This window comes from Castanea sativa, chromosome 6, assembly GCF_040712315.1.
Source record: "Castanea sativa cultivar Marrone di Chiusa Pesio chromosome 6, ASM4071231v1".
In the NCBI taxonomy this organism is placed as follows: domain Eukaryota; kingdom Viridiplantae; phylum Streptophyta; class Magnoliopsida; order Fagales; family Fagaceae; genus Castanea; species Castanea sativa.
In genome coordinates, this window is record NC_134018.1 from 37272829 (window position 1) to 37293997 (window position 21169).

General features: G+C 33.7%; 1 protein-coding gene across 1 annotated transcript; it reads left to right on the top strand.

Annotated features, from left to right (window-relative positions):
- The first annotated feature begins 18528 nt into the window (after positions 1–18528).
- On the top strand, positions 18529–20303 carry LOC142638237 (uncharacterized). The gene is made up of 3 exons (XM_075812257.1): positions 18529–18829; positions 19042–19267; positions 19652–20303. Exons 1-3 carry the CDS (start codon positions 18596–18598, stop codon positions 20074–20076), a joined length of 885 nt encoding a protein of 294 aa, XP_075668372.1. The 5' UTR covers positions 18529–18595; the 3' UTR covers positions 20077–20303.
- The last annotated feature ends 866 nt before the right edge of the window (positions 20304–21169 follow it).

Sequence of the window (21169 nt, forward strand, 5' to 3'; positions counted from 1 at the left end):
GGGGTCAACGAGAACTGAGCACTACCTGGACCGCATTCACCCCTAGTGATACGTTATGTATTAAGCCATTTGGATGTGATGAGAACAACATAGTCGAGGCCTTCACTATTCCTGTGATCTTTATGCACTGATATTTCACAGATATTTTGCAGATATTTTGATATTTAACGAAGACAATTATTTTGACTGTTTATGTACCTACCTCGTAAAATAATTCTATGGTGGCCAAACATAAGCCAAACATCTACGAACATATCACATGGGCCATAAAATAATTCTCTGATCACTGAAAGAGAAAAGTGGCAAGCTGTCCTCTCAGAAAGCATATATATAATTATATCAAAAGAATTCAACTTCACCATGAGGAGATGTTTCCTAGTACATATCTCATCTAAAACTTAAGCTTGCCACGTCCTTAGTCCTTACCAAGAATTCAGCCATATTCTCACAACGATGCACCCATATATATGTGGACCCCTATACATAGTTTAACTTTAAGTCTCTCTTTTCATCAAAATGAATAAATAAATTTTAAGTCACTCTCATCCATTGCTAATTCACCCAACTATCCTTATTCCTATTTGCCTTCATTTTGTTCTCTAAAACCAAACCTTGTTATTTCTAAGAACAATCATTAGGGTTAGACCAATTAATAGATATACTGATATTCCATTAAAAAAAAAAACACTGATACATATATACATGTCGTAATATACATATAAATGCAGTCCATTATATATATCACATGCATGTATGGTGCTGTGTATACTACTCAGATCAATACGTATAATGCTAAATCAGGCTTTAGGAAACTTAAACTAGGTTTCAAGTTGCAAATGATATCTTCTACAGGATCTTATGTTGTATATGTATGACTAAACACCCCTCTAAAGGGGAAACACCTTAATTAGATTCTCTCTCTCTCTCTCTCTCTCTCTCTCTCAGAGAAAAGTTGTGCCTTTTAATTATCTTAATGTCTAAAGACAGATAATGGGAAAAATGTTTACTAATGTAAAGGTAATGATGTGGGTTCCTTAGGTGTACCACAAACCGATACTTTATAAAAAGCACGTTACTTTATTGTTATTATGTGGGCACGTACGTTTATTTAATGAAACATTGGATGTTAACTTTTACTATTTTTTCTTTTGAAATCTGGATCACACCATCAGCAAGATTTTTGGTCATCCTTATTCTAGGTTTTTTTAATTAGTTAAGATTAGCCTTTTGTTAAGTTTAAGCTAAGGAGATCACATTTACAAAATATTTTAATTTAATTTATTTTTGTATCCACATGCAATATTAATCTGTTGGTTAATTCCTCAGGCACCAGGCAATGCATCTCATATATATTAACTTATATAATGTGTTTGTAATTTAATGTTATAACCTCTATCTCTCTCTCTCTCTCTCTCTCTCTCTCTCTCTATATATATATATATATATATATATATATATATATATATATATATATCAGTGTGTTTGCCTTGTTCTTTTTCCTCTTCTTATCTCCTGTCCCCATTTTCTCCATCCAAAAGTACTTAAAAGTATAAATTCAATATAACTGCTTCGAACTCATTGATTTTCATGAACTACTCCATTATCTAACAACTAGCAACAAATTTAAGGCCAAAATTTACATGAATTTCTTGCTTTTATCTTCTTTATTAATATATATTTACTATACACGTACTCGCCTAGCCCACTAAACTAAGGCTCAATTTACTTTACTTGCTATGCATATCTATTACTTGTACAACACTTTCTTGTGCCTTTATATAAAGGTCCTCTATTATATAGTTACAGATACAAAAATATATACGCCGATTATTTTGTCTACATTCTTTATTAATTTATTTTAACAATGCCACTTGCCGCTTGCCACAATGCTGCCAAACTATGATCCATAAAATAGTTCACTTAGCAACTTTGTAATATTATAAGGGTAGATCATCACTCAGTAATGAGAGAGAATATGAGGTGGCGTGGGGTGGTGAAAACTTTCTTTAAGGCTAGGATGCCGTAAAGGTCTTGATATTATTTTCCTAATCCTTTTTTTAATTATTATTATTATTATTAATTTGTCACTTTTTCATAATATGAAAAGGAATATAGATATATCTGTCGTTTTCATAACAGTGAAAGATTTATTTTATTTTATTTTATTTTTGCCAAGTAGTAGGTGCACAATTATAGAGCACGCTGCTACAGATAGCATGGAAATGGTGGAACTTGACGTTTACCTAGCTATAAAAAAAAACTATGTCTTTCCTCCATATGCTCCAACTAATACTTGTGTTAATGTTAGTCTGGTGAGTCAAATTATTTTATGCCTCATCTACTGTAACAATAATAATATAGAACGAGAATAGTGGTTTGTTTGTAGTGTAAAAGAACGACATATTACTTTTTATCTTTGAAAAGTTATAAAAGAGATGTAAAATTGTTGGGGATTTTGGTGTTTTACTTTATTGTCTATAATTTAATTTCTTTCTTTCCTTCAAGAGAATTACAAGAGTGAAACTTATATATATGGTCTGGAATAATCATTTTTGTAATTTCTCTAAATTTACAATTGAAAGAGATATAAAACTACAGAATGGTCGAGAAAAGTGTCATTTCATCAGAAATTTAAGCAAAATGATTGTCATCATATCAATTTGTCTAAGCATAGCACAAGGAACCATGATAGAAAACTTTGCACTCTGAGACAGTGACTTATTACTAAAATAGTAATTTTCAGCTAATTAAAATAGTATAATTTTTAAATGCAATCTACCTACTACCAGCTAAAGTTGTATTTTTCAAATGATTATGATTTATGAATAGAATGTTGTACATGTACATGCTTCTATTTGAATTGGGATCTATGTTGGTGAAAGGATGTGCGGTAATGCCTAGCTACGCAGAAACCAACGTCTCTAACGCTTTCGATAATAGAGAATAATATCAAGTACATTAAGAATAGAAGATGATGTGAATTATATGATAAGAGCAGAGTATTGAATAAAATTGAGAAGCACATTAAGAATATTGTGTGATTGTAAAAAAAAAAAAAAGGAAAATTTTGTAAGACAATTATAGTACCTTATGTTTTATGATACTGAATGTTGCAAAGGTTAAGAAGCAACATATTCATAAAATGAATATAGCTTAAATGAGATTGTTTAGAGTATGAATAAGTTGAAATAAAAATAAATAAATAAATAAATAAATATATATATATATATATATATATATATATATATATATAGAGGATTCTAAAAGAGGAAATTTACTTCATGATATGAGTGGCCTCCTATTGATGAAAATATGAGGGGGAATAATATGGTTTTTTCATGTTTAAAGAAGAGCGCTTGATGCATGAGCGAGAAAGTGTAAGTTTATTCAAGTTAATTAAGGGAATGAAAAAAAAAAGTTTAAAAAGACCAAAATAACATCAAGAAGTAGTAAAAAAAAAAATTACAAATTAATTAATGAAGCAAAAAAAATATTACTTTGAATAGAATAAAATGATGGAAAATAATTTATATGATTGGCTTTAACTAATCTATTGAGGATCCATAGCTAAGTCCAAAACTTTATGATTACGGCTTGATTGTTGTTATTTTTATATTTAGGAAATCAAGAGTGAATATGATAGTATTTAAGACTCTTGTAAGAGTGATTCATGAATTTAGACCTGTAAATTAAACCAAACTATTCATAAATATTGTAGACTTGGATTACTTAAATTTGTTAATAAATATAAAAGATATCAAATTGTTATATGTAATTAATTGATAATATAAATAGCCAATTTTTTTTTTTGAGGGTGTATAAATAGCCAATTTTGTTAGTTAAAATTGTATATGATTTTTAAAATCAAGGTTAGTTAATATAATTTGTACAATTTCATGGATGAAAATTGTTCAACATAAGTTTAATAATATAAACTCAAAAATAAATTAGTTATTAATTATTAGCATATATTTGTTAAGGAGTGAAAAATTTTAATTGTAATGTAATTTTTGTATAGAGAAAGAAAAATTCAATCAATTAAATTACTCATGAACAAGTTCGAGCTTATTCAACTAAGAAAATAAGTTAAATTTGAACATATAATTTAACTTGGTGATGAACTCAAGCTTGGTTTATGTTTGAAGTTTATGTTTGAAATTAAATTAAACAAACTAGTTTTGAACTTTTTAATAGTTAATTCAACTCAACTCATTATAATTCTATTCATGATAAATCAGAGTACAATCAACTTAGTGCTGGCAGCTATGACGGTAATGGGATGATTTATAATCGAGATATAAGTGCTTGTTGTCATACTGAAGAAGGTGAACAATTAATTTGCATATGATTTTGCACAATAATAAATTCCTCTTTTGGTAGACAGTCAGAAATGTAATGGAATCTGCCAATGCCATTGAAAGAGTTCTTGGATTGAAAACCTCACCTATTGTGAGTGATCTATGCTTTTTTATGATTTCATATCCATGAACAAAAGTTTTTATTAGCATAGGTCAAATCATATAGAGCTGTGCCCTTTCGTGTCTCCTCTATGCTCTATACATATTCAATTAAGAATCATCAAGTGACTGGTTTTCTGCAAAGTTGGTGGAGCTAGGCTTAAAACTTGTAGAGATCTTTTCAAAAAGGAATTTGTTAATGCTTTTTCTAAGGGCACACAATGATTAATTATTTTTAAAAATATTTTTTTAAAAATTAAAAAAGTATTGACAATTTTTTCAATTATCGAAAAAATATTTTTAAAAATAAATTTCTTAATGTGTGCCTTTAGGATACACATTAACCAGACTCTAAAAAAAAAAAAAAAAAAAAAAGAAGTAACTTTTGCGTGGAAAACATGAGAGTGTACGTATAAACACAGTTATCATATAGCGACGTGTTTGATACTTTATTTGCGCTTTAACTATTTGTGAACAATTAATATAAATCGGTTCTTATCCTTATGATCAGTACAGGTTTTATCTAGTTTTTTGGAGCTCATCGTGATTCACACTCAGCATTGTGGATTCACTTATTACTGATTTCAAAGTCGAAGATGCCATGTAGTTTGTGTCATCTATTTGTTGGCTGGTAATCCTCTACACTTCTTGCTAATTTAATATAGGCAAAGGGTGAGGTAATCATGATCTTTCAAATGTATATCTGGAAAAAGGGTAGAAATTGGTATAAAGGGTACAATAAGGGAAAAGACAAGTGAATTCTAATCATTCAACCATATCAGCTTAAGATATGGTGGAAACAGTTTTGTAATTTACTAAGGTTTTCTTCTCATGGGATTCCCTGTCATCAAAATTTTATAACAAATCCCATTCCATGTTTGCACTCTGATTGTATTAGTATATCTTTCTTTCTTTCTTTTTTTATTTTTATTTTTATTTTTTATTTTTTATTTTATTACTTTTATGGAGATCTTTTTTATACTGCTAGTTGTCAAAGTGTCCTCTAGCAAGGCTCAAAAGTCCAGGAAATTTCTTTATTAATATGAAATTTGTACTTTATGCTGTTGAGGTCCAATAATTAAAGAGTTTTATTTCGGCTACCTATAGTCTACCTGCTTAGTTAATTAGAAAAGCTTATTTACAATAATCTTTTTTTTTTATTTTAGAATCATTTACAATAATCTATACTTCAGCTTTTGTAACAGTATTCATAGATTATGTATCTCTCATGTCAATCCTTTTCTTAAAAATAAAGATAGATTAATATGTTTTGTTTCAGTACTGTAACTCTAATACATCATAATAACATTGTGTGTTGCAATGAACGAGGGATTTATTTTATTTCATGTATATCTAGAAAAAGAAAATGGTTATGTCAATTATCAAGTTGTGTTGATCTAGATCAAATATCATTTTCCACAAGGTGGGTGGAAATTATATACACCCACTTTAGGAAACATGAAAGAGGAAGCTGCATTTTGAAATTAATGCAGATAAGTTTTGTATTAAAGAAAATTATTTTTATGGGGTCAATTGGGCTGTACTTCAAGCTACGAGCTTTCAAATGGAGACAACATAAAGAATATAACTTCACAGACCTTTTTATGGTGCAAGAATGTGACATTTTACCAATAAAAAGTTCATAAGCTTTCCCGGGCTATGAATCTAGCTTCATTCATGTATTCTTGCAAATGCTGCATGCCATACTTGAATATCTATCTTTGTAATGCGAATATGCCTTAAGAACAACACAGGAAACCTAACTTCAATCAGAATCACAATCATGGCTTACCTACAATATCTAACGACAGGCAAACGATGGGATAATTATATGTTTACATGTTCATGCAAATGTGTATTTGTTTAGTCTACAATGTGAAGTGTACATGAACATACGGTGAATATAAAAACATGATTTTCCTAAACGAAATATATGGAATATGGCAAATTCAATATAAGCAGCCCTTTTCAACAGCAGTCAAGCATCTATATATTCTCTTTGGGTCTCTCATTTTCTGCGGGAAGGCCATCAACATCAAAACGAGGTGAAGTTGTGGGATCAAAATATTATTAGTGGCACTGATTTTTGAGGGTGGTCAATTCAGGTCTCTACTCCTGCGTAATCTGTAACTGTAGGTGCGTGGTGACGGGACAACTTATTTGCTATCTCTTTATATTTGTCTCATAAACGATGAACTGTTACTATTAGTATTAATAGCGAAGTTGCTGAGTTAGAAATTACTTCATCTACCGAAAAAGAACTGAAAATTTTGATTTTCTGTTTTTAGGGAGGATCAGAGTGAAAATATTAGAGAATTTTTGTGCACATTAACCCAAAAGTGGGTTTAAATAATTGTATGAACAAAAACTCGGACATAGGTACTAATATGGGTATGATACTGCGACATGAACAATTTTTATAAAATTATAACATGATATAGCAAGTAAGACATCGTTATGATACAGAAACGACATGAATACAATACAGATACGGTATTTCAGATGAAGTTTTTGTGCATCCTAAATATTTATATATTCACAAGATTCGAATATAAGATGAGCTCGAAATGTGAGATTTGATGGTTACTATTCAGATGGAATCGTGTTTGTTAAAATAATTGTGAATTTTGTTAAAAGATATTATAGTTCACGAGGTCAAGTGTGATAGGCCAAGAATGTATTGACCCCTTTAGTAACTTAATCAATTAATTTAGCCAAGTGAAATTAATTAGATTCAATTACATGCAATAAGCGTGGTAGCACAAACAAATCACCAACTAAGTTAAATACAGCGAAAAATAAATTTGACACAGGTGATTTGTTTACGAATGGGGAAAACCACCGAATCAAAACTCCACTAGGTAAATTTAAGATCACAACTCTCGAGAATCCACTATTATCAAAACAAGCGGTTATAAGTAAAAGAATCTCAGTACCTTATACCAACCTACAATTGAACCCTTACCCCAATACCCAATTGGACTTGTAATGTAGTGACAATCTCTCATTTCAATGCACGGCTCCTAGTACGTGACTAACCAATCGATGCACAGATCCAAGTACGTGACTAACACACCAACTTGAAAAAAATGTTGGCTACAAAGTTCTTCAGTTCATTCAATGATAAAGATCAGGAAGCTCCTTGGATACAAAACCCTTAGCACAAAGACACCGTAGCTTCTTCAAAGAAAAGATGAACTAGGGCAAATTGTCTTCGGTCACAATATGCATGAATAATCACTTTGCATCACAATTGCAATAACTTGATGGCCCTTAAAATAATCTTTATATATGTCTAGGGTTGTGAAAAAAGAAACCCTACACAAATACACTTGGATATGGGTGAAATCAGATCTGGAAATTTGAATTTCATAATTTTCAATAGATATTGTTTCTGTCCAACAGCTGTCAAGATTCGTCATTAAATCTCGATAGATATGAAATTGTTGAGTTTTAATGAACAACACTTCTTCACTTCTTTCTTGGACAATTTTGCATGGTTTCAATACTAGACTTGAACTCTTGTTCCTTGAAGTACTAAATCCATCCTAAATCTATCCAATTAAAAGTAGAGTGTGTTTTGTCAAAGGATTAGCCAATTTACATAACATATGTTTCTAACAATATCCACATATGTCCTAACAATCTCCTCCTAATCTGTGACAAAACCAAAACAAACAAATGAAGTATGAGAGAAGTCATAAATCACTAAACTCATAATTACTTGTTGAATACAATAAAATCTAATACTGACACAAACTCTTGAAAAATTTTGCAAAAATAGAGTTCATGGCACAATAGATTTTGACAACCTGTTTTTCTGAAATACTTTAAATAAAACTCATCAAGACATCTTAGTGTGAAACAGAAATAAAAGATTGCATAAATAAAGAAACATATGTATAAAGAGAGAAAAGAAACAACACATGGAGAGATAGGTGAAAAAGAAACATACATCATATATATATATATATATATATATATATATATATATATATCAATGAAAGTACAATGTATGTAACTGAAAAGTCACTAGACCAGTATACAAGAGGATAATGTAACCAAAGATAAAAAAAAAAAAAAAAAAAAAAAAAAAGTACATAAAATCCTCACTACGTCCCTAAAAAAAACACTCCCCCTAAAGTCCTATGCTAACTCTCTCTCTAAATACATGACTACTCTCATCCCAAAACTATTCATCCCTTTTGTCACGAATGATAAAGGGTAAGTCATCACTGAGAGGTTCTCTCATTATCACTAGAAAAGCTAGCATCCTCATCCTCATCCTCATCCTCATCATTATCATTATCACTAGTACCATCATTAGCATCCTCATTCGTGGAAGCCTCAGGTGAAGGAGAGGGAGATGTGACGAAGCCACCTATCTAAGCCTGCCGTCGAGCGATACGGCCAACACAGGTGTTCACCTGACACAACTCATCGCTGAGAGTGTCAAGGCGAGCATCCATGCACTTAAGCTGCACCATGATGGCCTCAAGAGTCACACCACCCACTGAAAAAGAAGGAGCGGAGGTGGATGGAGTGGTGGAAGCTAGAGGATCCATCGTCTCTGTCCGTGGCCGCTTCTGTTGAAGCTAGGCCTCGCTTCGTCAAACAGACCCTGCGCTGATGGCTCCCATGATAGGATAGAAGGAAGAATCAGGATGAGGAATAGAAAGATGGCGAAGAATCCGAGTGATAGCCGAAGGAAAAATGAGCTTATCACGGGTCGCCGTATCTCTATAGACATCGATGAGAGAAAAAATGAAGTGAGAAGGAAAGTCTATAGAGCGGTCCTCAAGGAGGGATAGCAAAAATCGAGCACGAGGCTCTGTAATGGAGTTATAGTGAGACAGTGGATGGAGAACAAATGTCATCACCATGTTTAGGAATCTCAGACCTTTTGTAAAGTCCGAGCATAGGGTGTTTCGACGACCACCCAATATGGAAGGTCTCTCACAAAAGTGAGATATGAGCTCGTCTTTGGACATAGTCCTCAGACGCTGATGAGTAGGGTAGTCAGGATGTATTACCCGTGGTATGTGTAGTATCTCGGATATAAGATCCGGAGTGACTACGATACGTGTACCTCTGATATGCGTAGCAAATCGAGGCACAGAGGTATCGATACTATACATATTGGAGTAAAACTCATGAATGATCATGATAGAACAACTCGAGGGTATCTCACACAGAGATTCCCCTCCTTGAGTGTGAATGACACTGGGTAGAGCAGTATCAGAAAAATTCGATAGAATCATGTGGTGCTTCGGATGAATGCCACATTTAGAAAAGTTCTCCAAGAAAGCCTTATGGGTCTTCTCATCACGGAACAGAACGTGAGTAGGAGTAGAATTAGAGTAAGATGTCTAGGAACGAAGAGGGTTCCGAAACGGAGTGGATTTAAGCTTAGGTGCCATGTGTAGACTATTCGAAGAGAGAGAGAGAGAGGAAGAAGAAAAAGAAAAAGAAACACAATCACAACCAAGTACCAACAATAGAAAAGAGAGGGTACGTTATGCATGAAAAATGCATGAACATGTGACATGCTAAAAGAAATTGCATCATGGGTTCAACCCAATCCAAACCTAATAGCACACAATTTTCAACATTCAAGCACACATCTAAATGCATGAAACATTGTGAAAATGCAAATGGAATGCATGATCATATATCATCAAATAAGCAATACCCAACCCAAAAGTTTCACAAGAATCTCAAAATTTTTTGAAACCCCCCTAAAAATTACACAAAACCCCAAAAAACTAGGTCTAATGTGTGAAATGCACGAGAAAAGAGAGATTAGAGAAACATACCAAGTGATTTAAGACTAGATTAGGCCGAAAATCAAGTGGGTAGGAGGTTTTGAGTGACAATAGGGTGTTTGGATGGAGAGAAAAGAAAATCTATCGAGAGAGATATGAAAAAGTGAGATCTGATTTCGCGCTGGAGGTATTTAAACAAAACGCATCTCGATGGATCGAGGATCTGTCAAGCACTAAATCTCGACAAATATGAATCTGTTGAGGTGCTATCGAGAATCCGTTAACGGCAAAATCACCTCGATAGATTGAAAAGCTGTCAAGAAGCTATCGGCTAGACAAAAACTTTCTTGATGGATTGAGAAGCTATCGAGACAAATTCCAGATAGCTCGATAGATAGAATATGCGATAAGATCTGTTGAGAAAATAAGTCCAAGAGGCTTGATAGATAAGAAGTTGTTGAGGATCTGTCGAGAAGCTGTCGAGCTTGATAAAAAGTAGTTTTTTAAAGAGAGGAAAAACACATAGAGATGAATGTAAAAAAGCAAGCTACTTAACCAAAGATCTAATCAACATGTTACGTTTTCAAAAACATCTCTCAATAAGAAAAATGCAAAGCATTCATAGATCCAAAATACACACACACACACACACAAACACACTAAACAAGTTTAATCAATTTTATATTTCAAAAACAAGTCAAGACAGTTTAGTGAGCATACATTAACACATGTATCCCTTGTGATGGCCAAATCACATTGTACCTGCACATGTATCAAAAGTAGTAAAGAATTTGTGTGTTGTGTGTGAAAACCATAGCAAGATTTTACAAGTTTCTCATGTTATGACAATTTGAGATATGAGAAAATCAATTTAATTCACACACAATCATAATTGCTTGATGGGACTATCACCTTTGAGGTATATCCTATAACTCTGACATCTCCTAGAAACATGCTTGCAACCATATTTAAAAGCATTTTGATTCTTTTTTCTTTTGATTTTTCTTTGCATATTTGTTTTGAGCATATCATGCATGTGAATATAAGATAAAAAAAAGAAATATCCAATTATGTTAAGCCAAAACATCAAAAATTTGCTATGCCGATGCATTCAGATATTATTTATGATTGGCAGGCTTTAGTGGTAAGATGGTTATTTATGCCTTTATCTTAGGATTATTTAGTCTTTCCCGTAAAAAAGATATATGAATGTTAAGTATAAGAGATTACTTAATTGTACTCATCACAAACACGAGTTACAAAACTCACTTGCTTAGTTGTGCATTAAAATGTTCATCTAAGTTATAAAAGATACAAAGTTTATAAAAATTTATTTCAATGGCCATCCGAGGTACACAAGTACCAATGTATACAAAACACACAATGTTTTTGTATTTTTTTTCTTCTGATTTTTCAAATTTTTTTAATGAAAACTAAAATAAAGAAAAAACTGAAAACAAACAAAAACATGTTAAACAAAGCAAAGCATAAAACTCGACTGACTCAAAAACAATAAATCAAAACACATAAGTAATGCATAACCATGAGGGGGGAGAGAAAGAATAAGTGACTGAATCACTTAGAGTCTTTTTCCTTCCAAACCTTAGTTTTGGAGGAAGAACCTTTCCTTTGTGCGAACCCTTGAACCAGATGTGAAGGGGAAGAATTAAAACCGTTCAAGTTCGAAAGGAACACGAGGGTCTTGAGAAGATCTCCAAGAGGAGCAAAAGAGGATGAAAACTGATTTTGGTTTTCGGATGAGAGCATACAATTGCTTTGTTGAGTGGCTAACCATTTGTGGCAATTTGGATGAGTATGCCCTAAAGCTCCACAATGATGACAAAGATGCTGCTTCTTCGGTTGAGACTTTTTGTTATTAACCTTCTTAATCTTAGGGTTTCTAGTCTTCTTTTTTTTTCTTTTTTCTTTTTCTATCTTAGGGATTGCTCCTAGAATAGATTTGTCGTTGTCTAAGTTCTCACTAGCTATTTCAAATTTAAGTTCATTGTTCTCAGAATTAAAATTATTAGCAGGTTCTATCAGAAGAGACAATATTAGGAGAAGAGAAATCATACCCCAAACTGGTTCTATCGGAAGCAGATTTCTGGGAACTCAGCATCTCATCGAGCTTTGCACTAGAAGTCCTCTCCAATTGAGCTCGAACTTGGAACAATTCTGCTTCAAGCTTCTTAGCCCTTTCAGCCAGGAAGTTGTTCTCGAACCTTAGTGCTCCAATGGTTTGATTGGCTTCATCAAACTTAGTAGAGGGTTCCTCTCGATTTAGCTCCGCATCACTCAGTTTCTTGGTGGCCAGCCTATAAAGTCTCTCATGCTTTTTAGAAACCTTATACAATTTTGCATAGGCTGTATGGATGTCATCTTCATCATCCATTTTCTCAAACTTAGACTCCACTAAGTCCTCTTATTCATCTACCTCTTCGACAATCCCCTCAATAGGATTCATTGTGGTAGTGAAGGCATTCAAGATTCCTTCGTCATTATTGTCATCTAACTCATTCTTAGGCTCGGTATCACTCAAGGTAGCAACAAGAGCCTTACTTTTCCCAATTGCCTTGAGATATGTTGGACATTCTTGTCTCATGTGTCCAAAACCTTGACATCCAAAGCACTTTGGTCTAGAGGCAACAGTGTACTGACTGCCATCCTTAGCATCCTTCTTTCCTCTATCTTGACTCTTGAATTGAGAGGAACTAAATTGCCTACGGTCCTTGTCGAAGCCTTTCACATTGGCATTCTTCTTGAATTACCTTGTGATGTAGGACTTCATCATGGAATCTTCATCAATCTCATTTCTCATTTCTTTTGACCTTCAATGCCATGCTTTTTCCCTTGCTTCCTTTACCGAGTCTAGTCAAACCCAATTCATAGGTTTGCAAGTTGCCAACCAGCTCCATTAAAGGAATAGAATCAATATCCTTTGATTCTTCAATGTCGGTGATCTTGGCATGGAATCTCTCAGGCAGAGATCTGAGCACCTTTCTTACAACCTTGGGTTCAGGAATAGTTTCCCCAAGATTAAAGGCAGAGTTAACTATGTCCTTCAGCTTGGCATAGAACTCATCAAATGACTTATCCTCCTCCATCTTAATTTCTTCAAAGCTCATAGTAAGTCTTTGAAAATTTGAATCATTGATAGCCTTAGTTCCTTCATAGGTTGTCTGGAGGATGGGTCATGCTTCCTTAGCAGTTTCAGTAGAAGATATCTTTTTGAACTTCTCATTGGTTTAATGCTCTGCTGTTGAAGTTTGCCACTTTAATCTTGGCATCATCCCAATCACTCGACCCTTCCTTTGGCTTAGTCCAACCAATCTCCACAGCATTCCACACATTCTCATCTAAAGACTGCAAGAAAGCTCTCATGCGCATTTTCTAGTATGTGTAGTTAAGGCCATCAAATAAAGGAAGTGTAATTAGAGATTGTTCTCTATTTATGACAAACATGGGTCAATGGATCACATAGCAAAGATTAACCTTAATCAGAATGTGCCTGCTCTGATACCACTAGATAGGTCAAGAATGTATTGACCCTTTTAAGGTCACCACTGGGTGAATTTAAGGTCACAACTTTTGAGAATTCATTATTATCAACGCAAGCGGTTACAAGTAAAGGAATTCCAGTACCTTATACCAACCTACAGTTGAACCCTTACCCCAATATCCAATTAGACTTATAATGTAGTGACAATCTTTCCTTTCAGTGCACGTCTCCCAATACGTGACTAACCAATTGATGCACGGATCCAAGTACGTGATTAACATACCAACTTGAGGAAGATGTTAGTTACAAAGTTCTTTAGTTCATCCAACGATAGAGATCAAGAAACTCCTTGGATACAAAACCCTTGGCGTAAAAACACAGTAGCTTCTTCAAAGAAAAGATGAATTAGGGCAAATTGTCTCTGGTCACAATATGCATGAATAATCACTTTGCATCACAATTGCAACAACTTGATGACCTTTAAAATAATCCTTGTATATGTCTAGGGTTGTGAGAAAAAAAACCCTACACAAATACACTTGGATATGCGTGAAATCATATCTGAAAATCTGAATTTCGTAATTCTCAATAGATACTATTTTTGTTGAGCAGCTGTCGAGACTCGTCATTAAATATCAATAGATAAGAATCTGTCGAGATATCTGTCGAGTTTTAATGAATAACACTTCTTCACTTGTTTCTTGAACAGTTTTGTATGACTTCAATATTAGACTTAAACTCTTATTCCTTGAAGTACTAAACCCATACTAGATCTATCCAATTACAAAATAAAGTGCGTTTTGTCAAATGATTAGCCAATTTACATAACATATGTCTTTAACAATATTTACATATATCCTAACAAAGTGTATTGTAGGTGCATAGTAGTACTTTCTTTTTTTAGATGGGAAATGTTAGTACTTAGTAGAAGAGAAGTTTTTATATGTACCAATTTAGGGTCCATTTAAACAAATAGTTCTAAATATATGAAAATGTAACGAATTTAGGCTTTCTGTAGAAGTGTTAGACCCTTAGACTATCAAGCCATATCACATTAATTCCTTACTTCTACTTTCTCTCCTTCTCCTCTCTCTCTCTCTCTCTCTCTCTCTCTCTCTCTCTCTCTCTCTCTCTCTCTATATATATATATATATATATATATATATATATATCTTTTTTTATTTTCTTATTTATATTTTAACATTGTATGTAAGTCACTTTTTTGTGTGGCCTTCACTAAGGTTATAAAAGTCCATTATCGACCAACACTCGACTCAGTCGCCACAAATCATCATTCGGCTCAGTACTAGTACCAACCATTGTTCGAATTTGTCATTGTCAACCACTGTCTTGACACTTTTTCAGATTTGTTTTCCTCATATTTTAGCCTTTAAAGCCTCTATTTTGTCATCAATCAAAGTTTTTTTTTTTTTTTTTTTGAGTTTTAAGTTATAGAGTACTTTCTAGATGATAGATCTTTATCATTAAATTAAGAGGCCAATCAATTTTTAGTGTAGTCAGAAATTGAACTCCAAATCTCTTATAACCATAAAATTTTTTACCAATTAAACTAACTGAAATCTACAATTTTTTATTTTTTATTTTTAATGTTAAATCACCGCTTATATAACGCTACACACTCCTCCCCCATGCTGCCCAAATTTCTGGCCAGAGGCTCATGGCTTCACACGTGGTTTCATTTCATGTGCCAAGTGGCAAGTAGGACTCTACTCATGTGTTGACACGCATAATACGCGTACACATGCCTAACCTTCACATATGCCACGCTAGCCCTAGTTGTCTGCCACATGTAAACTCTGAAGCATACCACATCAATCTTAGAAGTGTAACATCAACAAGACGTCACTTATTACCACCTCATCCCTAGTATTTCGACACAGGTCATCTCCTCAACTGGCCACCTCTAACCTACTATTACGTCAGCACCACGCCAAACCCTTGCCATCGTTGACTATTGCCAGCTGTCATTGATAGTTACCGATCATTGTTGATCAGCATTGACCTCCCGACCACTGTTGACTTGTGCTTACTACCATTGACGGACCGATATGGCCCTATTTGTCTTTGAGTAAGGCACTTTCCTACTTTATTATTCACATAGATTTAAATTTTGAGATCCATTTTTCTATTATAAGCTCAAAAGTCACACAAATTAGACCATCACTCATTCTTTTAGGGTTCAATCTATGTGAAATCAACCAACTCACTCACTTGTTTCATCGTGACATTGTTGATTGTCCTTCACCAATATTCCTTGTGCCATCAATGTAGTTGTCCTTTGGCCTTGGTAACCACTATTTGGTCACGGGTTCAACCATTCTTAGGACTTTGTAGGCTGTAGCTGAAAAAATCCAGACCATAAAAAAGATTTCATTTTTTGTATAAGATGTTAGTAAGGATGAACATGACGAGGTCTTATTGCATTACTTTTTTTTTTTTTTTTTAAATGAAAATTCAAACATATCTATCTTAATCTTGTGGCAATTTCCTCTTCAAATCACATCAAGTTCGTCATTCTGATCGAGCAACTGCTTGCTTAAGTCCAACGGATGATTTATAAAAAATTTGATCAACACCTGTCTTGTGAATGAGCTCCGAAGTCTTTCATTCATCTCTTCCCATCGTTAGGGTTTTACCTTTCAGATATGGCTATCTGGTCCCAGTATGAAAAGATTCCCGATTTCCTTTATGGAGAGATTGATCCTTTTCCTTAAATGTGCCCGGGTTTTTTCTAGCTATTCAATGGCTCCCCTTAGAAGTAGGGGTAGTTCTTAGCTATATTCTGACATTAATTTATTATCGTTTTCTATTGCCACTAGCATCGTTTTGCACTATTCATTCCACATTGTGCCCGACCCATTATACATTCTATCTAGTTTTTCATGGTTATCGTTAAGGTATCTTCACAAGCGCATATTCCAAACTTAAAATCATCTTTAAAACTTCTATCTTGAGTTTTAAGGAGTACCTAGTGTTAAAAATATTATAGGTTGTGTTGAAGATGTAATGGCCCAATTATATTGCAGACTCATGCGAGCTTTGGGTTAGCTCTTATATTTAGGATCATTGGAACAAAAAGTATATAATTCAAAGATGTAGCAACTTTGGTTTTCTCATATGGATGTAGTTTGTTAGGTCAAACTATGTTAATTCGTTACTTATGTTTACTCTCCTTCTAACTTGTAATTAACGTGAAATGTACAATCTAAATTTTAAATGTCTAACTCTTAAGATAACAGTAGATATACAAATACAAAATAACAATAAGTTTTCAACATATGATGCCTAGGTATTAATAAATGGATATTACAGAAACATGTATACATATTAAAACTCTAGGTATTAATAAATTTTTTTTTGGATAATCTCTAGGTATTAATAATTTGATGTTACAGAAACATGTATGCTTATTATATGCCCCTCTCTCTCTCTCTCATATATTTGAAGATCTTTACAGTTCACACGGGTATGCTTTCATACGTTGATCATATTAAAAAAAAAAAAATGATACTTATCCCGTTATCCATGCCATTTGATAAGCACCAAACGATTATTTGGTACAAATCTCTTAACAATAAATTAAAACAAACACTAAATTAAGGGAAAATTCTTAGGTACTCTTGGAATATAGTGAAATGATGCTCATTCTTCTCACATTTATAGTGGATCCCACCATAAATTTAATGTGTAAACTCCACCATGAATGTGAGAGGAGGGAGCACCATTCTCCGTGCTTCGGAAGAATCTAAGAATTACTCTAAATTAAGATTATAAAACTTGAAATGTTAAAACCCAAAAACGAAAAAAGAAACTTCTAAGTTGGTTCGGTTTGTGCTTATGACTCAGAGAGCGGTGGCCGCTAACAGCTTAACCCCAAAACCATTGGCGAGTATGAATTGGTCAAATCCACGTGAAATATGCTTTAATTAATGGGTGTTTTGGTCCTCATTATGAAATGAAAAAATACCCTTAATTTGGAATATCCCGTACTAATTATCCTTATGCTCACTAATATTATGCTTACAGAACAAGACATTATGAATGGAATATGCTACCAAACCAATTTAATTTGGGCACTTAGTAGGTCCCCCCTCCGTTTGGATAAGCCAAGCCATAGACATTTACAGATAAGACCAAGTGTCCTTCATGCCAATCATTCCAGCTACTTAACAATAATAGAGTAACGTTACTAGAAATATCACATTCACAATAATTTTATAATAATTTCATAATAAATGGTAAGAGGTGAAATATTATTAATCAGTAAAAATGTTCTGTTGATAATAGACTCAAATTAGAACTAGTAACTTTTATTAAGTAGAATATGTTGTGAAATTATTACGCACTTATTATTACCGTATAAAATTAGTAATTACTCAGTTCATTTGAGTTAGTCCCCACCACACTAAGATTAGGATAAGACCTCACCATTTTGTTAATAAGCTAATCATTACTTTTGGGAAATTAAAAATAGAAGGAGAGACTGGAAAAGTGGAAGTAGTAAAAATTGTTATGCATAAAAAATAAAAATAGAATATTCGAGTATTTATCCGAATAGTTTTAAATCTAAAACATCATTGGCCATGCTGACATGGAGCTAGCTGTATCATCTGCACAGTCATCGGAAAACAACCTAATCTTCTTCGAATAGTGACTTGCCACGTAAGCATTAAGCAGACATGTACATTTATGTTCGCGGCATCTCGTATTGTCCAACTAGGACTTGTGGGTCCCAAAATGAGGACCCAGAAAACTCTCACTATAAATTGAGGTGCCATTTTTGGTGAGGACCATCGTTCAACTTAAGCACGTGTTTTTCTCGGACTAGCAGAGTGGTTCTTACATAATATTCCATGGCCTTTGAAATGGCTAGAATGTGGCCCACTCGCTGGAGCTCCGACGAGTTTGTCCAATCTTCCGATGAAGAAGCAAGTTTTGCAGACATGGTTTTTGGGTTTACGGAAGAAGGTCAGAATTTATCAGGAAATTCATCCAACTCTGACAACTATGATGAAGAAGAGGATGAAAATTCTTACAATGTTGAAGAGAATAAGGCTTTCTGGAAAGAACAAGAACAAACCCTCCAGGTAAATTTCATATATGATATGTAGATTGTACCTTTCTATTTATGTAATTCGATGGTCCAGAAGGGAGATTTGAATCTTGGAACTTTGTCTGAAACCTGAAGAAGGGTCTTTTAGCATAGATTGTAGATGTATGTATTGTGAAGTGATAAGATTTGAGGTCATCACATATGGTTGTAATAGTTTATAATGAAAAATCTTTGTGTATTATGCAGGGAACATTGTATAGGACTAGTTCAATTGAGACCAAAATCCGGCAAGCTACAAAGGAGGCACTAAGGGAAGTTAGTGCGGCAGGTAATCAATGTCTGTGTTCAAGACCAGTGGCCAAAGGTTGCCGGAATTGCTTAAGAAGGGAAGTATGTAACCGGCTTATAAATGTTGGCTACAATTGTGCCCTTTGCAAGTCCAAGTGGAAGAGCTCACCAGATATCCCATCAGGTAAACATTAAATGAAATTCATTTATACATTCATTGCTTCTGAATTCTCAAATACTGTTCCAATTGGTCACTAATTATGTTCCCAATGTGGTCCATGAAGCGGGGCCAAAACTATAATGCTTAGATTAGATACAATTACCAATATGCTACTGGGTTATTAATGGGTATTTGGGTTATTAATGGGTATTTTGGAAGTATACTCTTCCTTCTATATAAGTATACTTCTAAATTATCTAATAAATTTTCGGTGCTATATAAGGGAATGGAATTTTGAAATGACATAAACACCCATATCTTTTAAATATCAAATACATGTTTTGTAATGTTATTAGTGTACTATGCTATATAAATAAAGTGACTAAATTTGGTCTTGCAATTTTCCAGGGGAGCACACTTATTTGGAAGTTCTGGACAACTCAATTCCTAAGAAAGGAGTTGTGAGAGTGGTAATTGAGTTAAATTTTCGAGCAGAGTTTGAGATGGCAAGAGCTAGTGAAGAGTACAACCAATTAATTAGCCGGCTACCAGAAGTATTCATAGGGAAATCGGAAAGATTAGGAGCCCTAATTAAGATTTTGTGCTCGGCTGCCAAAAAATGCATGAAGGAGAAGAAAATGCACTTGGGGCCATGGAGGAAGCACAAATACATGCAAGCTAAGTGGCTTGGCACATGTGAGAGAATAAAACCAACAACAATGCCCTTGGCATTTTCATACCGCCAGCCAAAGCCTAAGGCATCAATGCTAACCTTTGATTTGCTAGAGTCTTTGCCTGGCTTGCATTGTAGTACTGCAGTTGAAGTTGTTTGATCAAAAACAAAGTTTTGTACCATGGTTTTTTTTTACTCCCTCGAGTTGTAAAATATATGGCTTTTGTAAATTTAGGAAAAAAAAGTGTGTAGCAGTAAGTAGTAATTAGTACGGTTGAGTTTGTAGTATGGTTATTTTACCTTTTCAAAGGGATGGACAAAGTAACTAAAAAGAAAAATTCGAGATTTTGTAATGCGAAAAATGCAATCATGAGTCTTTTTTCAGCACTATGATTATTAAAATTGAAATTAGTGATGCATAAGAGCAGCTTCGGAGTTTGGATTAGCGTGTGTTCGTTTAAAAAAAAAAAAAAGTTCTGGACTAGGAGTCTAGGACTGGAAATTTTTTAAATTTACCACCAATTACAATTTTCTACCATTAAATATAAAGATTTTTCTGTGTGCACTATAAATTTTAAAATATTGCAATCAATATCCCAATTCGATATCACTTTGCAATGTCCAATCCAACTTCTAAATTAATGGTATAATTAATAGATTTGTATTTTGCCAGCCCTCTTTGGATTTGCACCATTAATCTGTTAAGTGCTACCACCCTATATATGCAGATAAACGAAAAGATGTTGACGTGTCACCATAAATTTCAAAATGTTTCAATCAATATATTAATTCGATACCCTTTTGCAATGTCTAATCCAACTTATAAATTAATGTCAAATTTAATAAAAGGACTATTTTGCCAGCTCTCTTTGAATTTGCACCACTAATTTGCTAAGTGCTGAGAAGATTTAACAAAAAGATTTTGCTATGTGCACTATAAATTTTAAAATGTTGCAATCAATATCTTAATTCGATATCATTTTGCAATGTCTAATCCAATTTTTAAATGTTAAATTAAAATCTAGTGAGTATTTTCAATGAATGGACTATTTGCCAGCCCTTGTTGGATTTGCACCACTAATCTGCTACCATCCTATCCCTCATCCCATCTCTCATCCCCTTTTGATCCAGTCCCAGAAAGTACTAGCCATATATGTCGCACTAAAATTTTGAGAGTATCATGCGTGGGTTCAAGTACTAGTCATTTGATGCCCACACACCTCATCCATGCTTCGATTTGAGTATTGAAAATT